At 43.3% G+C, this 22,920-nt stretch overlaps 1 protein-coding gene across 2 annotated transcripts in view; it reads left to right on the forward strand.

Annotated features, from left to right (window-relative positions):
• The first annotated feature begins 269 nt into the window (after window positions 1-269).
• The window catches only part of LOC128875835 (neo-calmodulin-like), an 89,247-nt gene continuing 66,596 nt past the window's right edge, over window positions 270-22,920 (forward strand). For both annotated transcript variants that reach the window (XM_054121755.1, XM_054121753.1), the window contains exon 1: window positions 270-893. In XM_054121755.1, coding sequence (XP_053977730.1) covers window positions 855-893 — 39 coding nt within the window. In that variant the 5' untranslated portion in view covers window positions 270-854. The remainder of the gene's footprint in view (window positions 894-22,920) is intronic.

Genomic DNA, 22,920 nt, shown 5'->3' on the forward strand with positions numbered 1-22,920 from the left:
AGGAATAGTTCGACCAACCAACGCCGAAGCGAAGAAGCCGCGACGAATCGAAGGAAGAATCGCGGCTCTTCGGGCGACAAGCTGGATGGCCTTGGTGCCGCGACCTTGGCACTCCTGGTCTATGCGTTCCGTAAAGTAGGCGCGGCCCTGGATTACGCCGCTATGGCGTCGCGACGAGCGTGCGCGAGAAAGCGCCGGGGTGGTTTCCTCGCTCCACCTCGGAGGGACCAGCCAGACGGGACAGCCGGTCAGACGCTACTCAAGCCAGAGTCGCGTCAACGTCCTTCCGTGTACATCCTCTCGACGTCCAGCCGTGACGTTCATCTGTCATCGTGCTTCAATCTCGCCGACACGCGGATCCTTCGCTTTACGCTCCTCCTGGACCATTCTTCACCTGACACCACCACGTTTCGCTCGCCCCAGATCCGTCAGGAAACACGGAGATAACTTTCAACCAGGAACCAGCTCCTACCCTCGGTCTCGAACCACCGCTCGGCCACCGTTTCTCCTAGCTTCGTGTGCCAGTAGTTCTCCCAATTTTCGCGCCTCCCTGTCCGTCCGCTCGAGCGCGCGCGAAGGAAAACACGGGCCAGCGAAACATCGGCGGGAAGGTCCAGGCGACAACGCGCGACCACCTGTAGTTGTGGCCTCGAGCCACCGCTGGCTCATCGGACGAACCTCCTCCGTGACTCCCCCACCCTTGTCGAACCCTCTGCTTCTTCGGGAACCCCGGGACCGAACCCACAGCCGGACCCAGCGTCGTCGAGGAAGCCGATCGCGACCAACAGCACCACCGCCAAGGCCAAGGGCGACCGCATCCAGACGCGCACAAGTCTGCCAGGATTACCACCAAAATGAAGACGTCATCGTTCTCTCTGCGCGTCATGCGACGGGTAAGTGAGCAACCAATTTATGAATATTGTTTACGGTATGTTCGTGTTTTCGATTCTGGAAGCCTCGCGGTTGAATCTTTGAGTGCAATTTCTGGTTTTGAATTCGTTGGCGGGGATTGTACTTGTTGTGAATCTTTCGTAACGGGGGAAGGGAAGGTTAACCCTTAACTGGACGTGTGTTACTTTCTATGCGATAGTTTACTTTTTATCAGACGTTCGAGTCGTTCATTGATTCATGAACGGCTTATTTGTTACGTAGGATGTGACGGTAGAATGTGACAGCATTGACGTCTGGTATGGGTTAAATTTACACATGAACTGTTCGTATAACCGTGTGCAAGCGACGTTCTATTCTTTCTATAATTCTCACACTATTCTTGCTTCTCGGTAAAATCACAGAGTTTATGGTATATCATCTTTGCTGATTTGAAAACATACAGTTATAATTCGTCTAACAGAACCATTGCAAAAATCAAACTATGTGAATTGCTAGGAAAAATATCACGTGGCAAACTATCTCTTTCAATTTTTAAACGCAACACCTTTCAAAATTGCCTCCCAGTTGTTGACCGCTGAAACGGTGGCACGAGCTTGAAAAAGTTAAGAACCACTGCGTCAGGTAGTGAAACAAAGCGTTCACTTTCGCTCGACTTGGCATCAATTTCCACTTTCGCGTCGCTCCGTTAGATTTACTCAACGTTCCTGGCGTCGAAGGATACGGTTTTTTTTGGTATGGTTTGTGCCCGAGACGATAAGCGATTCCCGGTTGAAAATATGGTCGTAGTTTCCCGCGCGGATATTACGCCTGACCGCGGTACCATAAATAATTTGTTTGGCAAAAATTCGTGCCAGCTCGGTACGCGTGAATCCGGTCATGCACAAATCTACCCATGAGTAAACTGATTTATTTGCTTAGTCGTGGTTCCCCCGATGCATATTCCATTCGAATGCATATTCAACCGCGATACGCGTTGGCCATGGTTATAATTCGAGAGGGGCGAGACGGTCACCGTGGAGTTAAGGCTACCAAACATGTACTATGATTTAGGTGGTAAAACAAACGTATACCCTCATTTGCCACTTATCAACGCCACGAGTAGTAACGCAATTTTGTCAACAGAAATCGGAAATCCCAAATATTCTTAGTATCTTGTATTTAGGAAAACTTTTGCATACACATTTTTAATACGTTAACACATTATCTGCTGGGAGTGAATTCACGTCACTTCAGATTCTATTCCTGGTATTGATAAAATTATGAAAATTTTTACATAATATACTCTCGTATAGCAGGTCGATTAATTTATTATAGAATATAGAATATTATTACAATAAATATATATTAATATTATTAATACAGAATTCAATTATAGATGTAGATATGGAAGGTTCCATTTAAAAACATTGGTTTTTTAAATCTCTTTCACGATTATATACTTGCAAAGAAATGATTTATTTCATACAACGCCCCTCTTTGTACCAAATGTCTTTTGTAATAGTTTCATTTTCTCGTGTGATATTTAATCATTCCGTGTTAATTGAAACACCTTATACGTGTTCACCTCGAATGCTATAGGAAACGAGTTCACCATGGCTGGAGTTCTTTGGTGGAAAATTACTTCGAGCAGTGCACGGGTTACGTAATGGTACCTGGCGATCAATTACCCTTGAAACGTCTGCTACCGTCAGGAATATTATTTGAAATAGCCAGCGCGCAATATCGACGTTGAGCGCGTTAATTGACACGACCAGCGCCGCGAAATTGCGCCAGACCCGCGTGAAACTGGCGATGAAACCAGTAGTTTTCAATTATTGGGTTGGACAAAAAGTGTTCTCGTGCTTTTTACCAAAAAAACAAAATTCCCATTAAGAGCGGCGTAATTAGGTCTCGTTTAAAATTCGTGCACGTGCACTCGAACTAGCAGTTAACGTTTGAACAATTCTTCATTGGAAATAGAATTAGTCGCAATTTCGACTACCAATTTTTTTTGTTAGTAATCGTTGAACTTTGCTTTTAGAAGGAAACGACACGAAGACTGAAAAAAGAAATACGAACTCGAAAATATCGATCTTTGCACTTTTCAGTTGGCAGCAGGAATAAATAGAAAATTTCTCCAAGGCAACGATGCGATTCGTCTTTCAGTTATTCCTAGCGAAATTCTAGGAACAAAGCAAAGTTCTCGAGACGATTCTCGACCGAGCTGCAGAGCTCGAGCGAGATCTTATCCTTGGGTGAAGCACTCGTTCAGTTGGATTCAGACGGTCTCCGAGAAACTTGGTCCCCCGTAATAGACAATTAAATTGGAAAACGCAGTCGCGTAATACGACGACAAACTCGAGGAGCTCGAATTGTAATAACTTCGTCCCTCCGTGGGCCTAATAACCTCGGTTCGCATCTGAATTTGCGAGAACCCGACGGCGAGATTAAAACGTGATTTTCATTTTCGCTGGTGGTCGTCATGATACCGCTTAATTACTAATTTCGCGGCTCCCTGGCCGGCTTGAAATATTATTCTAAAAACGCGATGAAGGTTTTACGTCTCGTTGGCGATGTAAACACAGAGTATCGTCGTGAATTATTTATAACAAAAACATATAACAGATTGAAACGAACGTTGTTTCTGTGAATAAAAGGTAAATAAAACAAAATTCACCTCGAAAACATAAAAAGATAAGTCAAAATAAAATCCTTTAAAAATGTAATATTACTAAAACAATCGTGTTCTTGTAAATTCACGTTGCTCTTACAAAATGCAGAAGGATTCATCTCGGTTCCTTTCATTCTTTCTTCATTATTCCCGATGGGATCCTGTTCAAAATTTCCTTTCCGCTCTATTCGATCCCGTGTTTTGTTCGGCTTTGGTTGTCCGAGCCGTCCAACTGGAGTATTATCTAGATATTTCCCGTGGGAAACCGTTATTTCCATCTGACGCATGGAAAACACAAAGAGGTCGGTTCGCTTCGAAGAGACCCGTAAAACTTTGTCCCTGCCTGTCCTCTTTGAGCGCGCCATAATACAAAGAGGCATTTCATGCCACGCCTCGAACAATCCAAATTTCAAAGGAGCCACTACCTCACGATTTTCGTGGAAATAGGTAAAATCTCTCAAAGCTTCGAAGTTCTACTCGCTTGGAAAAATAGTGTCGTCTACGTGAAACGAATCGAAGAGAAAGTCTACATTTGCCGACAATAGTGCAACACAAGTCCATCAATTTGTTCGTTTCGTGAAAATAATATTCTTTAAACTTTTTGTACCCAAAAAATGGAAAACGGTCGCTTTATCTGCCATGGTAGGTTCAGTGTTAACGTAAGACAGTAGATATGTCGCGCATGGGTCAGACTCGTGCGTGTCTGATCATTTAGGGGCACGACTACTGTGAACGGCCACTCTTCTTCGTGCCAACGTAAAATGAAGAGGTTTCTAAAAAGAAACTTTAGGATTTTGTTTTTAACAAAACACAAGAAACATCTTTAAAATTAATTTGCTCAATTTTTCAGGAATAAACAACTATTGGCAATTTAACAAATTTTATACTTGAGTAATTCTAACGGCATAACGTATTACCAAATGCTCGAAAGGGTTAAATAGTACCCTTTTCGTGATGAATCGTGTATTCTACTTTCCTCTCCAGGTACTCTCTAGACACCTAGAAACTTTAAGCACACCCTAAACTACAACGTACAAAGTAAAATATAAACTTTACTAACTTTTCAGAAATTCTCTCACAAAGCCACGAAACGTGTTTCCTTTAAGCAGACTTGTACTTTAACTCTCAACGAACCATGTTTTTCACTCGGATACCCTTTCTCGCACATAGAAATAACGTTGTCGATAGGATTAATTGTAAGGTGCCTTCGTTTATTTTAAATCATCCGGGAGAAGTACTTGGACTACGACGCCAAACTTTTTCCAAGGCTGGGAGTACTTCCACCGCTAAGGGTTTACAATTACCGCAGTAGTTCAAAGTAGGTTTCCTTCACCCGGTTCTACGGTAGCCTAGAAACGTTCCTCCGACATCCTCGCTCAGCGAGGCATCTTCGGCGTTCGGTTTTCTCCGTTAATACGTTTCCCACGCTCGCATCCTTGCGGCGTCACGGTAAATGGTCGAATTTCCTGGAAAACTGTGCACCCGTGGAAAGTCGATAAGGAGACAGACGTCTCGAAAATCCTTTTACCTTCTCCCGCGGCCCTACCTCTCGCGGGACGACGCTTGGCTAACGCTCCTTGGAAGTTTTCTCATTTCCCCGGGAAAACAGGACAAGACCTATCGTATTCCACGGGTTCTCCATTGTTAGCTCGCTTTTTCTATGCCTGGACTGCGAACCGTTAACGCGATTTTCGGAACGTCGATTCATCGGATTAACAGCGCAACTTTTCGTTAGTCCGGCGCCAGCTGAACTGGATTCTCAATCGGGTTTTCTTTTCGCCTCTGGTAGCGATGGGACATACCAATAGGATCTAACGAAATACTCGGTAGAGAGGTTTCTTAATTACTTAGGTAAAGAAATCTATTTTTAAGTGTTTCAGTGAGGAACTAAAGAAATTCGTTTTGGAAGAGGCGGTGTTATGGCAAGTAAATTTGGATAGGATTTGTGAATTTTGACGAGGTTGCCGAAATAAAAACTACTACGAACGTTAAATTTTATGGTCGTCTATTTAATAAGAGTACAAAGAAAAAGGCGTGGTGAAGAGGAAAATTGAAAATTTCTATTACAGTGGCGAATAAGGAACTTTAAGATGAGATTGGCCCGCCTAATTTAAGTCTCTCTTGGACCAGGACCAAAGTGGTCAATATGGTCTCCCCTCTGACGACGTACCATAAGCATAAGGTTCACGATTAGTAAAATTTCTAAAAATGAGAAAGCTAGGATAAGTAAAACTCTATATATACTTCCTCAAATAAAAAGAAGGCACAGTGAATAAGAAAACGGAGAATTTCCATTAGATAAGGGAATAAGGAACTTTAAAGTGAAAGTGTTTCACCTAATCTCAGTTCAGTATCAAATAGTCTACCGTGATTTTCTCTTTGAAGACGTTTGCTTGTCCTGTGAAACGCACCGTGAAGGTTCACGGATAATATTGATCGTCTAAGGCGTGACACGATACAATTAAGCCGGAAGTTAATTGATCGTAGCGCCGAATACTCCGTGCAGCGTGTGCGCAACCTTGAACGCAACGTCCTCGCGAAATTCGTCGAAGCGTGTGACTGAAACGACGTCGTTCGAAGAAACAAGATGAAGAATGGACGGTCCTTAGAGCGTCGTTCCTCCTGGAATTAGATCCAACGAAAGACTCCGCGGAGAGAAGACGGAGTTCCGAGAGAGAAACGTGACTGCCATATGGTTGATGTTTACGCGAACCGGAGGGGCACACTGTGTTGATATACAAAGTGATTCCAGAAACTGGGACGGACTGTAGCTTTCCTACTGCGAAGATTCCAAAAATTCATAGAGGGGAAAGTTGCGAATTCCCCGCGCGGGACCACTTTCTGATAACATGGTTCTATTTGTTTTATGCAACGGGTACGAGTTCGATATCCATTTGCATTTGCTCTTTGCATTGGACTATGCATTTGTTTACACAAACCGATACTACTCGACATTTCGCGTATAAAACTGTTGATCTATGACCGTTGAAAATGCAATACTTTACGAGATATTTCGTATTTCATTCTGGGATACCATTTCACTCCGACGTGTGTTTAAATTAGAGATGAGCAAAGTGTGTGCTCGGAGAGGAACTGAAAATTTCAGCGTTAAGCTCGATTCGCCTGACGTTTTCCAAAAGCTCTCAGGATCGACGGTAAGACCCGTTGCACTTACGCGATACTAAACCTGGGTCCTTTCAAGGAAACGGCAATTTGTTCCTGCGGTCTTCGTTTCAACGTATCGTTTTTTCTTTTTTTTTTTTTCTTTGAAAATCGCGAACAAAGATGCTCCGAGAATTCTCAAGAAGGTAGCGCGGCTTCAAGGCTCGGCCTTTCGACAAGCTGCGGCTTGGAATCATGTGGGACACGTATCAAGAAAATGGTACCACGTACTAGTCGTCGCCTGTAGGAGCGTATCTGTAAGAAATTGTGTCCACGTTGAGCACTGGACTTGCATCCTCGCTGATTCGGAACACATATCTCAGATATTTTTACCATATCGAGTCACGACTGAAAGAGAAACTCTGTAACGGGTCTCCCTGGTGTTGCACCTTAAAAACTACGTGATATTTTGGAATATTTTTTACAGAAAAGTATAAGGTACATCAATTCCAAACTATGACTGTATATTAATTTATATTCGAAGTACATTCTCAAATTTTTTGAAGTAACGATATTCACTATACTTCGAGCTGTCGCAGATCAACCAGTCTCTGTTTTATCAATCGATTCGTCGTATTGTTTTGCTTCGTGAATTTTTTATTTCTTATTCTGTAAATGTTTTTCTCTCTCGGGCCAATATTGCGTGCAGCGAGAAATGAGGTATGGAGCGAAAAAAAGGAACCAAAGAAGAAAATGAAAAGAGAAAATTAATCGATGGAAGTAAAAATAAGTGTACGTTCGATACGATGACGAGGGACAGCTAGATGCTGTTATTAACCCAACCTTGAGAATAATATTCTGACAATCATTTTTATTAACAATAAAGTATATTTCTTTACAGTTGAAGAAAATATAAATTCGATGATACTAATTTCTTTGATGGTTACCGCACTAGATTCCGTAGAAGTAGCGACTCTATTTTTCTACATGATACGCTGCAGTAAATTACTTTCACGCAAAAGGACCTCCAAATTTCGAAAACAATCAATTTCCAAATACGAGCTACCTTGGAGAACATCATCTGTCATTCCAGTAAATCCTGCAGTCGAGCTATAACAAACATTACTTCCCACGCTAGCATCGGTCAAAGCGTTCGTCACGATTCAAAGCGGTTGAAAATAGTCTCGAGCGTTCGATTGATTTATCACTCGGTCTATAAACGTACCCGTCGCTAGCCTAATCGACAGAATGACGAGACGTGGCCGTACATCTTCCTCGTAGAGCCGTCTTTATCGCCGCAATATTCTCTTTGAAGTTTCGGCCGGAATAAGAATTTCCACGGCGTCGGACAGGAACATCCCACTTGTATATGAAATTCCTTTTGCGATCGTTCGATCGACGCTCGGCGTTCCACGCATTTTCTTCTGACCGCTGAGGCGATGAAAGCCGTGATCCTCGTTGAAAAGAGAGCCGAAAGTACAACTTCCTCGGGGAACGTTTCCATAAAGTTGTAGATAGAAAGGATCGGGCACGAAAGGGTTTCTAATATTTGCCGAGAAGCTCTTACTGGAGGATTCGATTTGATCGACCGCCTATTCCTGGATGAGGAAGACCGCGGCTTTCTCCTTTCTGTGAAACGCTTTTATTTCAGGGAACCTTGACACCGATGCCCCCGGGCGCAAAGTCGCTCTATTGGGGTAAATTCTATGTTTCCGAGAAAAATTGTATAGCTTTGATAGAAATTCTCGCAGCAATTTATTTAAAGTAAAAAAAAGTAAAAAAAATTTCTACAAGAAATGATATCTATTATATAGGAGATATGGGTACGTTTGCTTATATTTAGTTTGCTAACATTTTGAGACCACTTTCTGTTATTTTAAATATTCAATAACATATACCGAAAGTTTGAAAGCACCCTTCCTATAGCTTCTCCGTAAACAATTTTAGAAAATACCTATTATTTTCGCGACCATTGCAGTGTTATGCCTTTTTAAGCAACGATATATCTAATTTAGAGAATCAAAGGGCGAACGAACGCGCGAGTGTGCATTGTCCGGAGTCTGTCAGCCGTGTTGCACGCGTGTACTCGGTAGCAATGGCGCGAAACCCGATGGCCCAGAAAGCCGATCATCCGTGCGTGATTCGGTGCGAATTTGTCGATTACTTCGACGAGGTCGCGAATTGACTGGTGCCGACGGTTCCCGCGCCGGATAAAATGTTTTATTTTTCAATTTGTTCCTCGGTCGAAGCGGTATTGCCAGGGCGCGGGTCTCGTTCGCAGCCTGCGGACCAGGAAACAAATTAATAAAAATTGCAGCGATCGAAGTTCCCGCTCCGTTTCGCCGGTGAAGGAGAAACATGGTCGCAATCACGGGTATCGATAAGACGCAATGTCCAATTTAAAATCATCCGTGGACTCGTTTATCTGTTTCCAATCTTGGACGACTTTCGGCGTTCTTCCTTTTTCCTTATATCGCTGAACGTGATCGCGAGCAACGTCGAATTTTTACTGTTAATGTAATTATACGTTTTAATGGCAACAAATTAAAATTCCATGTACGCATGTCTTTAATTGGCTATGAGTGTTCAATTGAAGAATATTAAAAAGAAAAGACGAAATGCAGTAGAATCACGTGACAATGTGATAATGGTGTAATAAGTAATGAAATTTCTACCTTGCATCCAAGCAACGAAATTTGTTATTTGTGTATGATCTAATACTTGTTACGGTGGTAATTTCATAATGGATGGAAGCCTGTTGCAAAATAACCTCAACGATATAAACTCATGGTGGCAAGAGAGCTGGCTTTTATTCGTCGTAGACAAATGTAATGTAATTAGGTGTGCGAGAAGGACAACCATATATATATTTCCCTGTAGAATTAACGACGTAACGGTGTACACAGTAAACTCAATGCGAGATCTGGGAGTTATTTACGACTTCTCGTTCAATTTCAAAGAGTACCACAGTCACACTGTACAAAAGAGCTTTAGAATTCCAGGGTATATAAAATTCGTGAATTCTTTTATTCTTCACTTTTGGTGAACTATAAATTAAGTTTGTGTAGTATTAAACCACCGGCTTAACAACATTTATAGGTAGCTATAAAAGGAAAGTACGATTCATGTAATGTCAGAAGTAATAGACACAAATTTTTAAAATAATCAATTAAAGATTTGAAGAAGTAATGAGCCTTCATTCTGCGATGAAATCTTCTTTCTATCGCGTGAAGACAGTACGGTTAAACGGCTCACTTCTTTAAAGAGACGGTCTATTCTACTAATGACCCTGTAAAGGTAAAAATGAGGTTTCTTCCAGTGGCTAGTATACAATGCCTGCATACTAATTCGTTGCCAGTGGTAATAAGTTGCCCACAACATCTCTGGGATAGCCAATCGTGCCACGGTATAGCGGAGTACGGCAATCTCGTTTCTCAGACTGATTTTTACATAACAATCTTCGACATTAACACTTGACGGCCGCACTTCGGCGTCGTAACGGTAACATCACGAACACGTTCTGTGAGCGGCCGTTAAATTGTTAATGACTTTGTTACTGTAACTACACAATAGAGACAACTATCCGCGACTCGTATACTGCTGCCATCGTTACGGAAAATCAGATCGTCAACAGCGCGTTTTATTCCAGTCGAATTTATTTCCCGACCGTCTGGAGAACATTATCAACGTTGACGGACGAGCTGGTCACGTCGGACGCGACCGCGGTCCAAATGCCGTGCTCGGATTGCCGCTTATAAATCGGCCTGAACAAAAACGTCGGTGAATGTGTCCCATTCGAGGCGTGTACGTGGCAATAAATCGGCAATAACGCGACGACGTTAAGTGCGATCGACGCAATAAACGCGGCAGATCGCGTAGCACGAAACTGCCGGCGCTACTTTACAGTCGTTCAGCGACGCAGAACGATTTCCCGTGTTCGATTCAAGACCGCGTCTCCGCGGAGACAATAAATCCTGGCTCTATTTTCGCGGCCCAAGGATTACCAACCGTCAGCCAGTAAATCTCTAGACGGTACAGCAATCCTCGTGGCAGCCGGAGAGCGCGTAGCGTGCTCCTAGAAGCCGACATGGAATCGTTTCGTCTTCGATCGTGTGCAGTTCGGTCAGGCTTAATGGCGTGAAACATGTAGGAGAACGAGTTAATTGATGGAGTTTATATATACAGAGTGTCCCGTAACTGGTGGTGCAAGCGAATGATTCTTCTTAAAAAATTGAATTGAATATGTAGAATAACATTTTTTCGTATGACGCTTTATTTTCGAAAAGAATAAGTCGAGATTTCATTGTAGATCGTAATATTATTAATTCATAAAAAAAAAAAAAAAAAATCGGGAATTGGTCGCGAATGAACCCAGCAGAAAGCCTTGGGAGGCGAATAGGTCGCATAAATCGCGTTTCGCGAACCATAAACCATCGAATGAAAAGCAAAGGTCGTATCTATCGTTCGATCGAGGAAACTGGAGAGGTGGCAGCGAATAGGCGTGGAAATTTAAATGCTGCGTTATATCGATGTGTTCCGGTCCCAACATGCAAACTATCCTGTCGCGCGAAGTCCTTGCATTTCCATCAGCTTAATTAAGGTGGCTAGCGGGCAGCGGAATTGCGGCACAATTCCGCGGAGTCATTGCGTCGCTTTGTGACACCAAGAGAGACAGAGCGAGAGAAAAATAGAGCGAGAACGATGGTGGTCCTCGAACGTCTTGGCCGCTCGCGGCTTGCCTTTTAACCTAATTGTTCGATTACCAACCAAATGTCGCTGTATTTTAATATCGCTCGAAGGATCCAGATCGGCGTTTTGCGGGATCGCATTAATTCGAGCAATCTTTTAATTAAACGCCGTTCGGCGCGCACGACTGACCCTGGATGCTGAGAATAATACACAGGGTGAGTCTTATAACAATCGCACGAATTTTTTGGAAAAATATATATGGTATTTTAAGTAACTCGTATCGTGGAAAAGTCGACGTTGGTAGTTGCTTCGTTCAGTTTCAGGAAATTTGTACAATTTTCTAACTAGACTGCGTTGGAATCGTCGATTGTTTCTTTAGCGAAAGTAGAGAGCGAACCTATTTTTTAAAAAAGAAACGAAAAATTCGCACTGTTTCAACGTCTCCATCGTTCCACGATTTCCAGAGCTTTTCCCCTTTTATTGCCTCGCCGGAAGCGCACATCGCCTCGCTCACGGAGTCGTAGAACGTTACAAAGAGAATGAAATGGCCGGCGGGTGGCCGCGTCGCGCAAAGGGTCAGCGAGAGAAAAAAATACGAAAGAGGCACGGCCCGCGGCAATTACCCCTCGACGTAGTAATTCGCTCGTCCATCGTCCATCTCCCAAGAGATTTAAAGCTGACGTTCTCCTAAGCTCAAACTATAGTTCCTAAGCTCGCCCCGTGACAGGCCAATCGAGCAGTTTCGTGTACACTTTCGTAAAATGAATTATTCATTTCCGTGGCTGCCGGGTAATATTCGCGACGCGCTGAGAGGATTTTGGGATTGTCGAAATGGGAGGAAGGTTGCTTGGAGCGAGTCACTTTGGTATTCGACTACTTTACAATTTTCAATTCATTTTTAACATAAAAAACTAGGTACATCGCGTCGCTGACTTTTAAAATAAAGTTACACGCGATTGAACGTAAAGGCACAGAATTAAACCCCGGGGCTAATAAAACAGGGGATCGAGTCGAGAGTTCTAATGATTTTAATATTACGTAAAACGCTCACGTGAAACGAGCAGACTCGAAACTGTTAATTACGACGTAATCCTCTTCCTACGACAAAGTAACGTGGCATTGGAAAACTGAGTAACACGGAATTCCCTCGCGTTCGAAATTCCGTCCCGATAACTGGGAGCGTGACTACTCCCAGCGGGTCGTTGCAAGGTGAAAAAGGCCATCTCTTAATTAATCTCGTAATTAAGTTTCATTGATATTACAACATCGGGCGCGCGGTGCAAAAGCGAGCAAGTACATTAACGGATTCGCGAGCCGATTACGCCCACGCCGAGAGAAAAACCGAGTTGACGAACTGGCTGCCAACCGGCTGTAAGAACCCGCCAATAGAGAGCTTCGGCGTTGCTTGTGTATGCGGCCTAAAGTGCAGCCCACCTGTTGCTAGGCCTATATCGTCGGATCTCTCACATTTTCAGCGTCCTACTCGAATCTTTCCCGTTCCACGGTTAAACGGGCTCGCTATGCTTTATTTCCGGCCACGAAGGATCGAATTATCCAACTAAACGATCCTCTCGCTTCCGACAGATTCCAATGATTCGGGGTTCGATTTCATCGATGAAAGCGCTCGTCAGGAAAAATGAATTTCCCGTCGGGACAGTAGTGATCATTAGAGAAACGGTATCACCGTTGCGTTATGGTTGGAGGGGGCGGAGGGAATTTTTTTTGAAATATATAAAAAGGAACATTGTTGACAATAGTCTTCTCAAACTTTATACAGTTGATTGTAGATATTCCAAAAAGAAATATATTTCTTTTTCGTAAAGAAATATTATTATATCCAAGTTCCACTTGCAACACTCTTGATCTTTTGAATACTTTTAATCATATTACTATCTCATAAACAGCAGCTTCGTTAAGAGCTCGGACAGCTACACGACTACCAGTCGTCTGTAATTTCAGCCATAATTAATTATGGAAATTGCTCGGCCAATGTGGTTCTCTCGAACGAAACTTGGTTGAAACTCTAGTATGAATCATCGATCCAGGATTATCCTCGAATCCAGTTAACGTGCTTCGTCGGCATCGAGACAAAGCGTACTCCAAATGTTTATGTTCCACGGACTTGCGGCAGTTCCGTCACTCAAGCGGTTGTAAATTGATGGACCCAGGATTGTCCGCCCTCTGAATATATACCGACCCCCACGGCGAAGTTAGACGTAATATTTGCTCTCCGCTTTGCCTCCGGCCACGTCCGGAGCTCCTCGTTCGCCTCTCCAGCACGGCCTTTCCAGAAAACGGAAATAAGAGTTCCACAGAAAATTATAAATCAGCTTCGAACGACCCAAGTTTTTCTACTTTCTCTTGGGAAGGAATCAATATATAAACGAAATTCCGCGGGTTTGCTTTTAGGTTCACCTTCTTTGGTTACGGTAGCAACATCAAATTAGGCAATAAAACTTTTTCATCGCGATGGTGTATTCGTAATTCATTCCGTTTCGATCTGACTCCAGGATTTTCATCATTAAATAGAAAAAAAATATGCATGGAACTTTCGACAGGTGACGTTTATTTTTTTAACTTTTTCTCGAAAAAAGAACATTATGCAATGGTAACATGCATGCAGCCAAATATTGAAAACAATCCAATCCAATTGTGGGTGTACAATTCGATTTAAAAGTCCGGTATCAAATTTTAAACTTGGATCATTTAATACCGAACCGCGAACCTTCACAGAAACGTCTCAAGAAAAACAAACTTTCTTTGAACGAGGTATTATTTCTTTCAACGATTGAACTCTTTGTCGTTGAAGAAGTAGCTGGAAGCTTTCTATGGAATTGCTTGGGTAGTTTTGGCCGGTTCTTAAAACTTCATTCGTTTGAAAAGACTCCGAAAGAGCCACGAGGACCAACGAAAGATCATTAAACGTCCTAATCGCGGTGTCGTTAGTCGAACTACGGTGCTTGAGCTTTGATTTCGAAAGGCTTTGGAAATGAACCTACTTACGTGTTTGAGGAGCACTTGGGCGATTTTACCTAGCGAGTCGTTTGCCTGACTCAATTTTCCAAACGACTTCTCAAGGTATAACCACCATTAGTTTGCTTAAAATATAACCAAATCTTCAGATGAGAAGTTTCTTTGGAATTACATCTCAAAATGTCTACTCATTAAATATCGAAGTCAAATTATGTGCAGTAAACTAAGAAAAGATCCTTTTATAAAGAATTTTTAGATTGAAATATTGCTTTCAAATTTATCTAAATTTTATTATACTTGTCAATTGACTTGATATAATTTTACAGAATTATTTCAAATAATTACGCGAAATAAAGTGACGCGAAATTTAAAATAATCAGCAAAGAGTTTTCATGATGGTTACGTGTTACCGATGTACGCTTATGCTAAAATGAAAAAGACCGAATTAGAAACGTGACACGTTAAGATAAAGGGTCGTTGCGAGGACTCGCACTTTAATTTCCAAAAACGCGAACTCAAGGGCTGCACGGTTAAATCTCATTCGCCGGGGAGTATTTGTAACGAAGTTTCAGCGAGTTATCAAGCATCCATAGCGAGAATCCAGGGAATGGAGACGGTTGCTATGGGTAACCGGTCGCACGTGTCGACTACGTGATCGCGTTCGATTATACGAAATACCTTGTAGTCACGCGCACAGGCGTGCCTCCTGCCTTTACCTTTGGAAAAGTTTCGCATTGCGCGCCATCAAAGAGATTATCAAACAACTTTCATACGCTCCGTTCAGGAGATCTCGATAACCGGGAACGGGGATCGTTTTCCAACGGGAACGAAGTTGGATGAATTACGCGAGGTGGAGCTTTGGCGATGGAGTTGGGTAAGTTTTCAACCCGCGTCGTTGTATGGGAAAATTGCAAACAAAAGGGGAAAAGTAAACGTAGCTATAATGCTCATCTAGGAAATTATTTTCTTTTAATACGAATTTACATCGATGGTGAAACGATAAATATTCATCGACGCGATTCGTGTGTGCCGATGGCGGTGCCGGGAGCGTAAATAATTGCGGTCGCGTGCCTCGATGAAAGTTACCTGGATTTTGATGTGCGCGTCCTTTCGCGAGCCGGTCACGAAAACCAATCTGGCTGGAATAAGCTGTTCCGCCGTTGTAGAAACAAAACGGGACCACTCGAGGAAATATCAATCGCGCGTCGTGGACGGGAAGGGACGGGCTTTTCACCGATTACACGGATCCACTCGAGGCGAGAGCTTGCACAGTCGGTCGAGCGGTTTCAAGGAGACGAGAAAAATGGGTGTTTGAGAGGGAAACGAGTGCGACGAAATTACCCCAGCAGCTGCTATTCCTCGACCTACTGCGTAACGTCCTTCGGTTTCTGTTGCAAGTTTTGTCCTATTTACCAATTTTCCGTTCTATCAGTTCTATCGGGCTCTAATCGATTCTTTAGGGGATCGTTCCATCCCATAAATATGAAAACGGGCCAATATAAAAAAATACGTGTATCTTATTTTTCGGCCCTTTAAAACATATCTAAAAATCAAAACAATCGGAGGAGGATACCTACAAAGCTTTCCTTGTACGTATCTCAAGTAGATTCCTCGTTTCTGAATTCAATTATAGACTTAAATTTTGAAAATAGTTAATGTTGCGCACAAGAGGTCCTCCCGGATAGAACGTACCAATTCGATTAGGAGAAGTGCCGCGTTTGCACGCGAAACCATTAATTGGAACGTCGATACGTCGGCCAGCGACAATGACAATTAAACACCGGTAGAAAGTCCAAGTTGCTTCGAGTCCGTTGCGCAAACGACTCGCCGTTTCAATTGTATCGATCCCTCGGGGGAAATCCGCAGCTTCCTCGAGCCAGTCGAGCTTCTGTCACGTTCAGAAAAAGGAAACTCCGCGACACTGTATCGGCCGTGAAACACTTTACAATGGACGCCGGCGTTATTGTCGACCGTATCGCGTTTCCCGACCGGGTAATTGATATTGACAATCAGCTGATCTTTTGCGCCTTGCCGAGCGTAACGGTTGCTGCACGTTCAGAACCTTTTTCTGTGTCGTAACTTTTTATTCGTCGTTATCTCGTTCGAATCGAACTTTGAAATCGCATTCATATTAATTGATCAGTGGTTAATAGGATAAGTAAATCCTTAAAGGAATACGCAGCCTTCTAGTATTAAAAGCTCTCCTACTCGTGAATTAGACGTTAGGCCCCCGAGTATTCGTACATTTAACGCGATTGGTATAACATGAACGTGTACAATATTCCTTGTGATTAAACTGCTAATTTTATACGAATAATATAATATTATATAAATTATACAATGTACATATTTTCGCAAAATAAAATATTAAGACATCTTGTACGTGGACATCACATTACCATAAACGTATAAAATCCGCAGTCTACTTACGATTCCAATTTTCATCCGAAACACGTAGTTTTCTTTTCTAGAAATATCGCGGTTCCTCGACCGTGACGCGATTTCCTTCACACTTTCCGCGTCCACGGAGGCAGAATTATTTCCACGGTGTGAATATATTCGAAGATCCCTTGCGTCGAATCAGGGACCCGTGAAGAGTCAAAATTCCTCGGAGATTCTCGGGAAAGCAGGGAAACGGAAATGCGAGGCACGGGAAACCTATCCTGAGACGTTCCTGTAGCCTGGAGCGTGAGGTGGAAGTTCCACGCGACCCCTGACATTACCTGCCCTACATAAATGACCCAGATCCCCATGACTCCGTTCTTGCAATTTCCACTGGACAATAGCGGGATCCAATAACGACGGTATAACGCCGTGCTCGATGGGGATCGTCCGATTCGCGCAAATCGCTAACGATTCGACGATAATAACTCTACCGAGATGCGTGCCGAAGGATTGAAAGCCCTAATGGGAACCGTCGAGGCACTATGGCGGGTTGAAAAGAGCGAAGGTGGAAGGGGAGGAGGAATGGCTCTTAAAGAACTGGTTGGATTTGATTGTACTTGAAAGCTTTAATTGGAACCATGGAGGCACTATGGCGAGTTGAAAAGAGCGAAGGTGGAAGGGGAGGAGGAGAAGCTCTTAAAGAATTGGTTGGATTTGTGCTTGGACTCGGTAGTTGGTTGGGCATTGTATACATAAAAATCGGTCGCTGACCCCTTCGATGGCGAGTACGAAAGGTCCTGTCATACCTCCGAATCGTTTCAACGATGCAGTTGGTCTTGTTTTCAACGGAACACCCCGTAGATCGATTCCCAGGGCGATCGTCACGTGTTGAACGACAGAGCTTTCGCTCTAAGTCCAAAGTAAGCGCATCCGCAACGACCCAGTCTTAGGCGAGCGAGGTTTAACAGCTGGGGGAATAAACATGGTAAGAAAATTGAGAGTCACTTGAGTTTATGCGCGCACAAGCAAAACGAGCAACCTGGATAAATAAGACCGAGAATCTCGGCTGGGGCATAAAGCTCTTTCGGGCTCGTAAAGACAGATACAGGAAGGATACGGCACGGTACTGCGCTCTTCGGTTTAATCCCGTCCTAGCGAACGGTTTATCAGCCTGAAATGCTGGGAACTCTGTAAACAAAAGCAACCTCGTGCTCGTTGGGTCTCCGTTCAGTATTTCCCTTTAGCATCGAGTCGCGTTTCTTCGATCTGGTCATGTCTTTGGAGGAAACGATCCACGAGAAGCTTGTGATTCGTGAAATCAATATTCTTTTTTACTCAATAATACACTTGCCTGCATAAATTGAATATGCAACCTTGAACGGTCTATTTGCAAGTTATTATTAATAGTGTTATATAAATACTTGGTTGCGAATAGACTATTCAAGGCAACTGAATAAACTCCTTCTCAGCTCTTCGATTCTTTATTTCAAGCATACGTAATAAAAGAAAATTTCTTTAACTCCTGGTTATGAACATTTTTATAGTGGAATAATGATTTGTCATTCTGACAAATTCTACGTGCAAGCCGCACTGACTTCTACTCTAATTACGTCGTAATTCTAAATTGCACCACTTTTAATTCTAACCCGTTCCATTCGAAACAATCAGGCTCCGCGTTACTAGTCAATTTCGAATTCAGATCAGATCTCAAAATTGTACAGTGTTAAAAATAAAATCGAATAAATATCCTCCTCGGTTGTATCAAGGTGTCCCGTGACAACGCATGCGCGAAATGGGAAATTTTCCTTTTCCTTGGACGCCAGGTCACAGAAACCGAAACAGGACACGTTCGTAATAGGAAGGAGTCCCTTTCCTTTTGTCTCCTTTCGAACCCCTCGTCCTATTGACCCGTCGAACGAGATTTCGTTGCCTGCTTCTCCGTGGAAACGCGTGAAAATTTCACGGTCGCGCGTGCCCCCGTGTATCTTGCCTCGGTTTTCCATTGAAACGGCATCCCACGGTTTCCATGGTGATTCCCGGATATGAAGCGGCTCGTAAAATCAATGGAACGAAGTCAAGCCACCGACAGTAGTCGGGCGGAAGTAATTACGGCATCGGGAACAACCAATCCACGCCATCAATTGCAAGGGGTGTTCCGGAAAAAATTAGGCCGGTGAGACGGGGAGGGACGGCGATCACTAGCAGTTTCAAACATAGCCATTCCTCTATCGGTATTGCGATTCATAGGACTGAGGCTATCAGTTGAGAATGGATTGGCCGTCTCCGAATCTTTAAAGGCCTTAATGGAGCTTACTCCGCGTACCTGAAGGTCACCACTTTGCGGGGAGGCCCAGAACACTTTCGGCGGCGCAAGAAAGGTATCAGCTTTTTCCCCTTTTACCGCGACTGAATAGGTCGGGCCTTGATCGACGCTGTTTTTCTAGTTCAGCCTTATTCGGTCTTGTCTTGGCGGTGGATGTGAGCTGTATAAATTTTCCTGTACAATAAAGTATTTTCACCCGCGAGCGCGGAGTCCGTATATTGCATACAAACCTACTTTATCCTGAACAAGGGGGTTCTCGTTGCTACGTCCCGGCAACCTTCACCTGTGTATTCGTATTCTTTTTATTTTTGAAGACGATATCCGGTGGCGGTAGTTGATGAAGCAATCAATCCTTCGACCCATGGATCATCGACGAGCCAAATAGATGCTGGTCTTGTATCGCCGTAAGCGCAAGTGATACTTTATCGGACTCGGTTAATTAATATCCTGTGTAATCGCGCTATTTATCTAGCTAGAACTCCTACGTTGAACGATATCCAAAAAGTTTCCCTTTAATAACACTTAATATATCCTATTTGTATCGTATTTTTATTGCCATGAACTACTATTTCTCCAAATAATTTCTATCAATCGAGAGTAAAACATTGTGAAATAAAAACAATAAAGTTCCTACCATTATTTTTATATCGAAATCATAGAATCCCAAAGCCTCTCCCTGACGATCATCTATCGATAAAGATTCCATAAAATGTCAGCCAGGAAACAAATCACACAAACTTAACCCTTCGCACTCGAACTTTCCCTTGGCTGCAGGCTAAAGGTTAAACGCCAAGCTCTGTCGGTGCCCGTGAGAAGCACTCGCGGTTAAAGCAAAGGGTTAAAGTCATCGTTTGAGGTAGCACAACACCCGAGTGACTCGCCGTAAAAGCGAGTAAACCGTTGAACCAACGTTACAAATTTCTCCCCGATACTTTCGAACGGTATCCATAAACTGTTGGACTCTCAGGAAATTGCAAAGGAGCATCGATTTTTCGAAAGATTAAAGGTGGCGTTCCACTTTAACCGGCGCAACGCTCGTCGATCGTCGTCGGCGACAACGGAGCTAACTCGTCGGATATTTATCGAGCGTGTGCCGTTGGCTGAACTCTCGAGCTCCCTTTTTTTTTCCAACAGCGGAACAAGGTCGCTGTTTCAAACGAACGTCTACTTTTTATTCCCTTTCTTTCTCTATGTACGTCGACGAGTCGCTCACCGTTTACAGTCTCCGGGACAGATAAAAGCGCGATTTTACATTTTAATCTCGGCCAGCCCGCACGACGAGCAGGAGGGGGTTCGGCGAAAGGGGAGCGAGGGCCGTGGGGAGGAGAATGCTTTGAAAGTAAATTGGCGTCCCTGTTGATCGCTACATTCATCGGCAATCGCGCGCGAAGCTGAATAATGATCCGCCGACGGGGAAATTCCAATCCTGGGGGGGGGGGGGGAGGAGGGTTAATCAAGATACACCCTGAGAGAGCGATCCCTTTCCCCCTTTCGATACAGAGCGTCGGAGCGAACAGCCGGGGACACGGGACTTTTTATGAGAGGCCTCCCCTAGCTAGGAATGGGTACCCGCGACACGCGTAGCGGACCAACGGGTTCCAACGAGGTGCTTTGTCCGACAAAGAACCCGTCACACCTTGCGTGTCCGCGTCGACGCGCTCTCTCGAAAGCTCCTATCGTCATCGAACGCCTTCTGTGCAAGGTGTCCCAGCTGAAGAGGGACACCTAAATATCCTCCTTATTTTTAATGATATTCCAGGGTGTCAGAAAGGAGCGCTTCGCACGTGCAACAGTTTGATTAACTAATTGTTTAACTAGTTCGTCTAACTTCATATTCAGCGTACAATAAGGACCGAATAAGTAAAAAATTCGTCGCGTGTCCTTATCGAACCCTTGGTTGCTTTCATCGGAAACGAACGGGTTCGATATTTCCCTTTGAATTTATGGTGATCCGCGCGACAACGCTCGGCATTCGTATGCACGCGGTCTAGTATAATGGACAATGCAGCATCGCGCGTACAAGCCTCGCTTTCAAGTGGAACACGCGTGCGCGCGATGGCTGCTACCAACCCCCCAACTACATACCGACACTAACTACGGGGCCAAGGTTCGCGGTTTACCCAATTACAGCGAATACGAGGGAAATGAAGAGCGGAAATAGCGAACGCGCGGGAAACACCCGTCCCTCATTTCCCTGTTGCTTCGCGTGCCAAAGGGTGGGGAATCCCTCGACGTTGTTGTGCGTCGCTTTATCGGTAAGAAAATACGTATAAACTGCTCGCGGAATAAACTTTTTCACGTCGTAAGAGAGGAGAGTTTAAGGGGAGATTTCACTTGCCTCGATGGATCGAATAATGACGAGTAAACGCAGTAAAAATTAATATAACCGAGGAAATTGAATAAATTCGAACGACGCTGAAAATAAAAACCAAACAAAATTGAAGAAAACTGATATAAACAGAGAAATATGGAATAGCAGTGATAAAGATTCGATAAAACTGAGCAAAAGTTTATGGTAAATGGAAATATGGGGTAATTTATAGAATAATATACACGTTGTACCGCTTCGAACAGCACGCATCAATCTTTCGTATTTTCATTTAAGTTTCAATCCTTGTTTTATATCTGTGAAAGTATAAATTTTCGTAAACATCCGCAGTTTACTGACAACTAATAACCATTTAGTTGCTTCCACACGTGTTGGCGTCCGGCGCGAAATTATACTCATTGCTTCGCAAAGTTACTCCTACGAGAAATGCGAGCTTGCAAGGGTTGTGACGCGGTTACGAAAACGATAGTTGGTGGAATGATACTTTGCTCCGGTGGAATTATGTGGTAGAATTGTTCTCGGTGGGCTGCGATCACTTTCGGAACGATTTGATCCGGGTCGACCCTTGCGTACGTTTCCACCCTCGAGGTCGAACGTCATTTCGAGGAGCAACAGTTGGTACTGTCAGCTTTCACTCGCATGCGAGTTGGAAATTCCAGCTCCAATAATTATGGGATCGACTGTACACGTCTGACATTCTGAAATAAAGAATTTTTAATTAGACTTTTTGTCTGTTAAGCCTTTTCCAAAAGGGGCTTTGGGTTTTTATTGAGTAATAAAATACGTCTGTCAAAGTAGTCGTACTTAAGAAATAAACTCTCAAAGTCGCTTTTGGAGATCCTTAAAAAACCTATCAAAAAGTATTACTACTTTTAATTGTTAGATAACCGATAGTCGTTGATTTTCATTCATAACGATAATTCAATACAAATCGAAGGATTTTCAATTTAACTGCTCGAACGGAAAACTATTGGTCTCTGCTTATTTTTACACTTCCAGTTTCCTGTATCCACTAAAATGTCACTAATTCCTTATGTATTATTGAACATTTTTCAGCTCACTTGTAAATATTTGAAGAGCACCCAACCATAAAAGTTGAAAAAATGTTGTACGTTATGGTATAGACTAATCAACACAATAAAATGTATCGATACACTTATTATCATTCCTCAGGATACCAAACGAATATAATTTTAACCATTCCGCATGCTAACACCACTTAATCATTTCTCCACTCGTCCGACGTCTCTCATGTATTTTCCTGTTTCTATCACGCATTCGTTCATACTATTCTCTCATGCAATTCTGTCTCTACCTGTCTGTATAACATTCTTTCTTGTGTTTCTATTGCACAGGCGCATCGCGGGCCGGCAGTCGTGCAGGTACAAATTTTCACGCAAAATTCCAGATTCTCTGCACAAAGACACCTTAGGCGTCTCTAGTTTAGATTGTTTTCAGCTCGAATGTGACCTTACGCTAGATGAGTAGCACTTAGTTTCTTTTCTATTCAGTAGGTTCGCAGAACGTGCGCAGCCATGTTTCGCTGACAGTAGAGCGAAACGAAGCTTGTTAGAGTAC

Source organism: Hylaeus volcanicus, chromosome 4 (genome assembly GCF_026283585.1).
Source record: "Hylaeus volcanicus isolate JK05 chromosome 4, UHH_iyHylVolc1.0_haploid, whole genome shotgun sequence".
Lineage (NCBI taxonomy): Eukaryota > Metazoa > Arthropoda > Insecta > Hymenoptera > Colletidae > Hylaeus > Hylaeus volcanicus.